Source organism: Uranotaenia lowii, chromosome 2 (genome assembly GCF_029784155.1).
Source record: "Uranotaenia lowii strain MFRU-FL chromosome 2, ASM2978415v1, whole genome shotgun sequence".
NCBI classification, from domain to species: Eukaryota; Metazoa; Arthropoda; class Insecta; order Diptera; family Culicidae; genus Uranotaenia; species Uranotaenia lowii.
The window spans coordinates 346,631,729-346,642,311 of NC_073692.1; the positions used below are offsets into that span (position 1 = coordinate 346,631,729).

General features: G+C 37.6%; 1 protein-coding gene across 1 annotated transcript; it reads right to left on the reverse strand.

Annotated features, from left to right (window-relative positions):
- Positions 1 to 788: 788 nt before the first annotated feature.
- Positions 789 to 5,079, reverse strand: LOC129744754 (insulin-like growth factor-binding protein complex acid labile subunit). The gene has a single exon (XM_055737449.1). The coding sequence runs from the start codon at positions 4,426 to 4,428 to the stop codon at positions 2,599 to 2,601; it is 1,830 nt and encodes a 609-aa protein (XP_055593424.1). The 5' UTR covers positions 4,429 to 5,079; the 3' UTR covers positions 789 to 2,598.
- Positions 5,080 to 10,583: the final 5,504 nt, after the last annotated feature.

Below are 10,583 nucleotides of genomic sequence, written 5' to 3' on the forward strand. Positions count from 1 at the left end.
TCAGATCCAGATTTCAGATTCAGATTTCAGATTCAGATTTCAGATTCAGATTTCAGATTCAGATTTCAGATTCAGATTTCAGATTCAGATTTCAGATTCAGATTTCAGATTCAGATTTCAGATTCAGATTTCAGATTCAGATTTCAGATTCAGATTTCAGATTCAGATTTCAGATTCAGATTTCAGATCCAGATTTCAGATTCAGATTTCAGATTCAGATTTCAGATTCAGATTTCAGATTCAGATTTCAGATTTCAGATTCAGATTTCAGATTCAGATTTCAGATTCAGATTTCAGATTCAGATTTCAGATTCAGATTTCAGATTCAGATTTCAGATTCAGATTTCAGATTCAGATTTCAGATTCAGATTTCAGATTCAGATTTCAGATTCAGATTTCAGATTCAGATTTCAGATTCAGATTTCAGATTCAGATTTCAGATTCAGATTTCAGATTCAGATTTCAGATTCAGATTTCAGATTCAGATTTCAGATTCAGATTTCAGATTCAGATTTCAGATTCAGATTTCAGATTCAGATTTCAGATTCAGATTTCAGATTCAGATTTCAGATTCAGATTTCAGATTCAGATTTCAGATTCAGATTTCAGATTCAGATTTCAGATTCAGATTTCAGATTCAGATTTCAGATTCAGATTTCAGATTCAGATTTCAGATTCAGATTTCAGATTCAGATTTCAGATTCAGATTTCAGATTCAGATTTCAGATTCAGATTTCAGATTCAGATTTCAGATTCAGATTTCAGATTCAGATTTCAGATTCAGATTTCAGATTCAGATTTCAGATTCAGATTTCAGATTCAGATTCAGATTTCAGATTCAGATTTCAGATTCAGATTTCAGATTCAGATTTCAGATTCAGATTTCAGATTTCAGATTTCAGATTTCAGATTCAGATTTCAGATTCAGATTTCAGATTCAGATTTCAGATTCAGATTTCAGATTCAGATTTCAGATTCAGATTTCAGATTCAGATTCAGATTTCAGATTTCAGATTCAGATTTCAGATTCAGGTTTCAGATTCAGATTTCAGACTCAGATTTCAGATTCAGATTTCAAATTCAGATTTCAGATTCAGATTTCAGATTTCAGATTTCAGATTTTAGACACAAGTTTAGATTCTGATTAAGTTTTTTGATTCAGAGTTCAGCTTTATAATTTCGTTATTGAACACTGAATTTGTTTATTATTTTTGGATTCAGATTCTGAATTAAAAACTTTGAATTTTTACATATTTTTTTTTAATTGTAGATCAAAGATTTAAACAAAACAAAACATTTTGAATCAGTTGAAACTGTAAGTTTAGAAATTGAAAGTAGACACAGAAGAAATTAACATTCGGAACGAAAATTTAATTACAGTTTTCTACATTTATTTTTTTTTTCAATTGAAAAGCTGCTTATTTTTTTCTGAAAACGTACCAAAATGGTTCTTCATCACACAGTTATGATTTTTTCCAAATGTTTCGAAAATATTTGAAAAAAAACTAAGCTCAATCATGGTATATTTTTAAGTTCCTATTTACAAAATTTTGTTTTTTTTTATTTCTTGCCAGATTTATATTGTTTTGCCTTTAGAACTCACATTTAAAAAAAACTTCTTTAAATATCTCAAAAACTGCAAAGAGAGCATTTTGAAAGCAAAAGTTAGCATTTTAACTTTTATGAAATTTTATACAATATTTTGAAAAAAATTCGTAAAAGGAAATCCATTCGTAAAATCATTTCTTCATATAAGAATTTCAGAAGTAGTTCTAGAAATGTCGAAAATTGGAAAAATAATCATCTTTAAATTTTTTTAATGATGAGACATTCTCAATTAATTTTTTTGAATTTCAAAGCAGTTTTCAAAATTTTAATATATTACTTTTTTTTAAGTATATTTGAGGAAGAAAATTTATGTGTTCAAACATTGTTTTGATTATTTTTCTAATAACATGAAATTATTAAAGAGATCCTGAATTTGTTTCAAAGTTTATGTTGTACTCTTTTGTCAAAATTGAGAGTTACAATTTTTTTAAAGATTTCACTGATTGTAATTTTAAAAAAATATGTTGTCTATTTTTTTTTTTGAGTTTTTATCAAATTGTTCCAGTTTTTAAGTGAGGTTGGTAAGGCCGAAAAAGGCTCCCTCTGGGATGGTTTCAAAGTCGTTTTGTCCAATTGTGAGCTCTTCCAGTCGCTTCAATCCACTTAACTGAACTGTTGGAACTTTCAGGAGATGATTTTTTTTTAAGATTTCACTGATTGTAATTTTAAAAAAATATGTTGTCTATTTTTTTTTGAGTTTTTATCAAATTGTTCCAGTTTTTAAGTGACTAAACTCGAATTCAAATGACACGCCTTACTCTTATTTTGTGTGTGCACATTTTGTGTTCGTGTACGTCTTTTTTCCAAGTTTAAAAAAACTAACTAATCATAGTATGCTTTGATAAAACCTAAGCAAAACTCGTCGTCGTCGTCAAGTTTATCATCAACGACGATAACCATTGGTAATTAACGATACCCGATTCTACCTTTTGTTTGTTGTTGTTGTTGTTTCTACACCGAAGCGATATCCGATGATTAACCGAACTTCACCTAGGTGTCCGAAACGTTCTTCGGCACCTCGTATATGTGGTGCGCGTATTGCGGCGAGTAGATCGTCGTCGAACTCGACTGCTGCAGCTGCTGCACGGTTGACGACGATTGGGATGGTTGCTGCGGTTGGGCGATCGTACTTAGCGTCGAGGTCGATGTTGAAGAAGACGCTGGGGTCTGTGGGAGTGGCTGCTGCTGCAGATGATGGCTGTTGGGGTGCGGATGGGATTGGTAGTGGGGGAAGGGGAGAGAGTATTGGCCACTGGCGGCGTACATCGATGTTGCCGGGTGTTGATGGTTCCTAAAGACCGGGTGGTAGTTGTAGGTGTAGATGTTGCAGTGGGGTTGATGGAAATCTCCTTCGCCAAGGGACTTCTGAATTTCCATGTCCTTTTCTTCCTGGAGAGTGTCTCGCTTGGTGGTTCTCCAGTGTCGTCGGAAGGTGTCCAGGATGCGATGCCGCAGCCGGTAAACGATGAGGACGAAGGTTGTGATGGTTGCTGCAGTAGCTACGATGATAGCACCGAAGATAGCACGTTCCTTGGATTGAAGGTGTTGGCAGCCCATCATTTCTGGGGAGATCTCACGGAGCGGCTCGCCGTGGAGCCGGTCCGGAGATACGCAAACTATTTGGGCTTCCTCGGTTTCGATGTTCTTGCGGTGGAGTAGGTTCCGCAGCCACAACATCTGGCAGTCGCAGGTCAGAGGGTTCTCCGATACGTCGAAGTCGGAGAGATGCTTCCACGGGAGAAGTTCTTCCCGGAAGGTGGTAATCTTGTTATCCCGGAGGATAACCTTTTTGATATGTGGCAAGCCAGCGAAGGCTCCTTCGTCGATTTCCTGAAGCTCTTTGTTAGAGGCGATTGTTATTGCTTCTAGGTTCGGATTGGCCGAGAAGGCTCCCGATTGGACGTGTTTCAGATTCAACGATCCAGATATGTCGATGTTCTTGAGGTTGGTAAGACCGAAAAAGGCTCCCTCCGGGATGGTTTCAAAATCGTTTTGTCCAATTGTGAGCTCTTCCAATCGCTTCAATCCACTTAACTGAACTGTTGGAACTTTCAGGAGATGATTATCGGAAAGATCTAGGGACCGGATATTTTCCAGCCCTCGGAAGGTCTCGGTAGTTATGTTGACCAACATTGACCCATGGATGTCTAACCGTTTCAGTGATTGAAGCCCTTCGAAGGCTCCCGGTTGGATTTTATACAGGGAGTTCGTTCCCATGTAGAGTTCAGCCAAAGTCTTCAGAGGAGTCAACGAGAGGGTAGGGATGGTTTTGATAGCGTTATCATCCAAATACAGTACCCTTAACTCGTTGAGTCCTTCAAACGCCTTCGGATCCAGCCGGCCGATACGATTGCCTCCCAAATTCAGTTCCTCCAGCTTTGGTAGGACCTTGAACATTTCACTCGTCACCTCGTTGATGAAATTACCTCGAAGGTTGAGAACCCGCAACTCCGTCATTCCATAGAACGTTTTGTTGGTGATCTGACCAATTTTGTTGTTATTCAGATGCAACTGCAACAGTTTCTTTTGGTACATGAAGATCTGCTCCGGAATCCCCAGCAGATGGTTGTAGCTCAAATCCAACATGGTCAGCTCGGTATAGAACTGAATCGACGAGTCTATCGACCTTATCCGGTGAAATTTGATCACAAGCCGGCGAATGGAGGGATTTAAGGCAATCGGTAACACATCCAGCTCCCCCTCGCCACATGTCACGTGAAGCTTCTCATCGTCACACGTACAACTGTTTGGGCAGTACGAAATACCCCAACTCAAGTGGGACAACGCTAGAAGCCAAAACGTAAACACCAAAATCTTCATTTTTACTGATTTCTTTTCTTTAACTTAAAACACTTGAGCTTGACAGATCTTTTCAACTGCGGTCTTCGGAAATCATTGGTTCTAAGCTGCGTCCTTCACCGAAAAAAAGAACGAATGTTTAGTCATAAATTATACCCACAAGGCACTTAAACACAGAAAAAAAATCCGCTCAAATTGTTTCCACTTCAAATGCACATGCTTCTATCTGCTCCATTCAAATGAGGGAACGTAGAAAAAGAAAAGTGGAAAACAATAAACTTCCCAACTCCTACGCCAGAGTTCTTCGTTCCAACTCTTGTTTTGTTTTGTAAACAAACACTTCACCGAAATCACATCGTCTTCGTTTCAGTGATTATTACGAAAATTGTCTCCACAATAATGAAAACATTCACCGAAACAATTCTAGTCCACTCAAAGAAAATCTATCCCAAAACTCCCAGTTTATTCCACTTGACGATTCTCGGTTCTGTTTCGCGATAAGCCCGCGAGCGAGGGTTTCCCGTTTTTTCGATATCCAACGGCTGTCCACAGAATTGATTTTCCCCCTAGTCTAGCTTCAGCAATCAACACAGGCAAGTACAAACGTGGGTGCTTGACGGTTTACTCTTGGTTCAGAATTCGAGTTAGAAAGCGATGGTTCTACTTAGTCGCGCGAGTGTTGCATTGTAACTGAAAGCCCGAGCCCGAACGGCAGTTGGTTATATCAATTTGGTGATTCCGTCGTCTGAGGAACACGAAAATAAACCGCGGGCAAGGTACTCATCCTGGTTTTTCGGAGGGAACTCAGTTTTCCATGCTTCGGGTTTTAAGAAGTGGCAGATCAAAACGGAAGTGACAAGGATCAAGCCGACTTTCTTAGGGAAACTCGGAATAAAGAGGAATCGAAACAGAAGCCGAAGTTTTATTGGGTGGAACTCACTCTCCCGGGAGAGTGAGTGCCATTTGTAAACAACGAACCGAACGGGTCGCTCGGCTTGGTGAGCACCGTTCGGATTTGTCTACCACGTTCGGGTGCCACTCAGCGAGGCTTCGTCCCGCGTTCGGGTTCAGCTCTAAATTTAGATCCTGACGGGCTTTAGTCGTGTCTGGCCGTCGTCGAGACAGGTGAGGATTGCCGTCGTTGCTGGATTCGCACTGTAAACCGAGATTCGTGTACCTGCCCTCAACGAGCAAAGGGGAAGGGCGTAGCCCCGTGGAGGCACGACTCATCGGACCGAGGAGGCGCCCACCATAATTCATCGATTGGCCTTTCCGCTGATTTTTCTCCAGCGTCTGTTCCAGGAAGTGTCGGCGGCTCTGTCGGTAGATTTATATTGCGAGCGGAAAACTTCAAGAGGCCCACAGTTTTTTATTTAAAGGAACCATTCTCTGCCACTTGACTCGTGGCGAAAAAATGGTCCTTCGAACCGGATTGCCTGTGTCACGTTTTGGCCATGTATCACAGCCAATGCCGCGGAAAGCCGGAACAAAAACGGTCCCATGTGACACCCGCCAGTCGGTATCTTGGCGCGAAGTACCGACATGGCGACCGTTAGAAATCATCCATCTCTGCCTCTCCGTCTCCGTTTTTTTGTCTCAAACTCGTGCCACAGTCAGTGTAACAAATCAACGCTCGAAGGAATGCTGCATTCTTTGGATTGTTTCGGAAGGTGGTTATCGAGGAAAAAAGTCCTTCCAAACTGTCACCCGAGTGGAAAAAAAACTCCGGATCTCAAAAGTGTGATTTTTATTGCATTTCCTCCGTTCCGAAACCTGTTATCACAGTTGCTGAATTATGTGCTTGATAGTTTCTCGCTAGAACCTTCAGAAAACACCTTGCAGTAGCTCACAACTTTTGACAGACTCCGGCCGTCGTGATGCACACCGGAACAATTTACCAACAACCCGTCCAACTTCCACTAGCCTCTTCGCAAGAGGGGAAGGACCGAAACTTTCGTGCAAAACCGACGAAAAATAGTTACGACAGTGAGCGGAGCGATAAAACTGCTACCCCGGGAGAGTGATTTTGCAATCAAGATGATGATTGTCTGCCCGCCACGATTCCTGTCTTTGCTTTCTTCCTTTCTTCGGTTCCATCTTTGCCCATTCAGTCGAAGGAACTGTGTGCATTGTGGAGTTCGAAGTAGTCTACGTCCACGTGGTATCTACCTCAAACTACTAGGACGATGATCACAGAGCTGTTGTTGTTGAAGCAGACGTTTGGGGACCCAGGAAGAGTTCCGGTGCTGAGGTCGGAAGATTAATGGGGTTCATCAGGAGGATGCTTGCTTGCACAGCACAGTTCAGCACACCACACACGCGGATGATTTCCAGTTTGACGCGCCCGAGCTTGTGTGATGTGTTGTGTTACGTTGTGTGTTTGTTCGGTTCCACTTGATGGTGTCTTCCGATGGTGTCTTCAAACCGAAGTTCGTTGCTGCTTGCTACTGTTGTTTCTGTTGTAGTTGTTATTGTTTACCTTCTGGTCTGACTGACATGATTTCGGCTGCGGATTTTCTCGTTCGGCGAAGGTCCCGTGGGAGGATGAATGCCAGTCAGTTGCGTAGCACCATGCTTCTGTGATCGATTATTGGGTTTATTGCGTTTGTTTTGCGTTATTTCGGGGTTATTACTAAGTCATCGTCATCATCGTTTTCATTGTATTGTTGCGTTTCCTTGGGGAAGAGGATGAATGACTTAGCTGTTTGTGAACAATTCCAAGACTAATTTGTGTGCTTTGTTTCAAGATATCCTGGGACAAATTTATCGTAACAGCAGACATTATGTGACAATTAGAAGGCTTCTCTGCTGGGGTCGTTGTACTTTCGAAGTGATTATACAGCAACTTTGGCTCGTGGGCGTCAGCTGTGTCATGCTAGTTTGTTTTATTTTCGTTCAAATAGCGGAATAGGCCTAAGTCCCGGATGTTTAGAAAAGGAGCCGCCTACCCCTTTTTCTGGAGTTCCCAATAATCTTTATATCTTCTCCTGCGTAAAAGCCTATAAATGACCTTGTGTGTTTTTTTTTATTTTAAGCATGATCAAGTACGGTATGAGAATTTAAAAAAAATTAACATTAAAAAATAAATAAGCAATTATAAACATTAAAAATAAAATTTAAACAGTTTTGTTTGCGGAATAAATTATTCCGTGAGGGGCCAATAAAATTATTTCCGTTGTCTGATTTTTTTTTTCTACGGATTCATAGTCCTTGCAGGAGAGGGTTTACACAAAAATGAAACGAATTCAAATTCTTTACCTTTTCTTCTTTGAAAAATATTTCCTTATATGAATTAATGTTTGTTACAAATCAGGTACATAACAGTAGTAACAGGAGGTTTTTTTCAGTGTTAGGTCAACTTCTTGTTCAGTGTTAGGCCAACAATGTCTTGAATTACTTCTTTTGAATGCAAAAATGAGAAACGTCCAAGATTCATTCAATAGAATTTTATATGGTCGTTAGATTCAGAAATAGAAATACTGCATAAGATCAAAAGAGTTGTCTTAAAATTCGCTAGTTCAACTGATTGTTTCTGGTTTTGATTTCAAATCAACACAGATTCAAAATAATTTCACGTTACATGAGCTTTTTTTAGTTTTGATTCAAATGAAACTCTTCCGATATTTCCTACGAATGTTTAAAAGAAAATCATTCGATTTCTTCCATCAAATATATCAGAAAGTTTAAGTATTAAATAAAAAACAAATCAGCATACAAAATCTTCATAATTTTATAAAATCATTATCAAAAATATAATAAATTAGCTCATGAACCCGGCTTGCCCGAGTTTTCAAAAAAGTTTGGAAAAGTCGTCTCGTTTATCAGGATTTATTGCCTACTGTACTTTTTTGATTCACTATTTGGAAAACATTTTTTTCCCATGGAGAATAGACAAAAACATGGATGGTCTTATTTTAATATTCAAAAATACTGTTTGTGGTGATTTACGTGCTCTTCTAAGATTTGATTGACCCATTCCAGCGCGACGTCACAACGTTTGCAAAACAATTTTTTTGTATAATGTGTGTAAATTTTGCAGTTCATAGCTCGAATTGCAAAAAAAATTATACAATATAGTTCAGAAATCGCTACAAATTGGTATAAAAAGTATTTTTATTGAACAAATACATAGTAGTCAAAATATAACCAAAAAAAAATCTTGACGTCACAACGTAACACTTTTTCCACTTTTGTTTTGTATTTTTCTGCTCTTCTATTTTATCAAACTTCATGAAAATTTCAGAAAAGTATCAATTTGTTACGACCACCAAAGCCCTGTTTTTGGTTTTATTTTTTATATTTTTATTTCAAGTAAGTTTCGTGCAATTAAGTTCGGTGACGCCAATTTTTTAAACACGATTTTGTAAAGCGTTGTGACATCACAAAAATTTCTGGTCAGCTACATGGAATAAATCAAATGAATGCTTAATTTATTGAAAATGCTAAGAAACTCCAAAAATAATGTGATTGGTCACTGAGGCGAACCAGCCTGTGGCTGAAAACTTCACAAATAAAGACAAAAAAATGTGATTGGGCAATAAAATAGAGCAATTCGTACCCAAAAAATTAAGTGCATTGAATTCAAAAAGGCCCATATAAGATCATGTTGCCAGATTGGCTGGTTTTATCCGATATTGTCTGGATTTTTAATACAAAGCTTGGGAATAGTTCGGCCCGGCCCAGTTGCCCTGATTTCATTGAAAAATGCCCGGATTTATTCATATTATTTGCCAAATCAAACAAAAATCAAAAACAAGTTGTGTTACTGGTTTTTTTTTTTTCATTAAAAACTCCAAAACGAAATGTTTAGAGCAAGTTCTATAAAAATAATCCTGAAAGGTTCTTGGAGGCCCAAAATACAATTTAAAAATTTTCGATGAATTTTTGATGTAAAAAAATTTGTTAATCAATTTTTTTCTAGAGTTTTTTTGAAAATTTTCTAAATTCTGACAAAATTTTCGGTCGTCAATTCTGTTACCAAATGCCCGAATTTTACTAGGTTTATACAAAATTGTCCGGATACGTGCTGAAAAAATTCTGGCAATCTTAATATACGAAGATATGATTTTCAATAATGCGCACATCAATGTTATTCGAAATTTTGGGGATCTGACCATGAAAGGTTCAATGCGCCAGAAATGTGTATGGTATAAGGAGAAATTTAGATAGGAAGGAACATGAAAACCCAGTTATTTCTTAAGTCTCTATCGGCCGATTTGTTTTCATTATATTTTTTCATTATAGTATTTCAAGAGGCTTACAATATGACAAACATTTCATCTTAAGATCTCATTTCGATAAGAGTCAAGATAGAAACAAAATTTATTATCAAAAATTAACTTTTAAAGCGTCAATCACTTAAATTACATGAATGATCGTCTTTCGACGCTTATTCATATACCCGTTTTTTTGAATCCTGATCAAAATTGAAAAGGACAGCTTTTTAAAGTAATTTTATTTTTAAAATTTATTTTCTGTCAGAGTTCTATGAGTTTGTCTGATATAAAAAGTTAATCTATAAAATGTACCACATACAAAGATTTTTTAATCTCATTTCAATTATATCATTAAACTTGTTTTGTTTAAACATAACGCCAGCAACTAATAAAAGCTATCAGCGAGTTTTTTTATTCCAAAATATGAAGAACTTGATCTTTTTATTCAAATCACAGATAGCTATCTGAATTATGATTCACAAATATTCTTATGAAAATTCGGTTAGGATTCCATTTTTATGACAGTTTCGTTAAAAATTTGATAATTGAATTGGTTTATTGAAGCGCATTGTTATGTTTAACTTTTATTGGAGAAACCCAATATAAGTGTTGAAGCAAGGCCAGATCAAAAGGGGCAATTGCCCCGGGCCACCCGGCTCAGGGGGGACCCCGAGGGAAAAAAATGTTTTAACTTAACCATACTACTTCAACTTCAACAAATCTATGAAAATGAAAATCATAACTAGAAAATCGGAATGAAAACTTGAATTATAACAACTTAAGAGGCCCCCGTGAAATAATATCTTGAAAAGTTTTTCAGGAGTTAAGGAGTTCTCTCGCATTTTGTGGGCTGAGATTATCAAAATCTTGGTATTGAATTTTAAAACTTTTATTCCAAAACCTGGACAAAATAATTTGAATCAAATTTGAAAAAAATTAGAAGAATATGGAAAAACACCT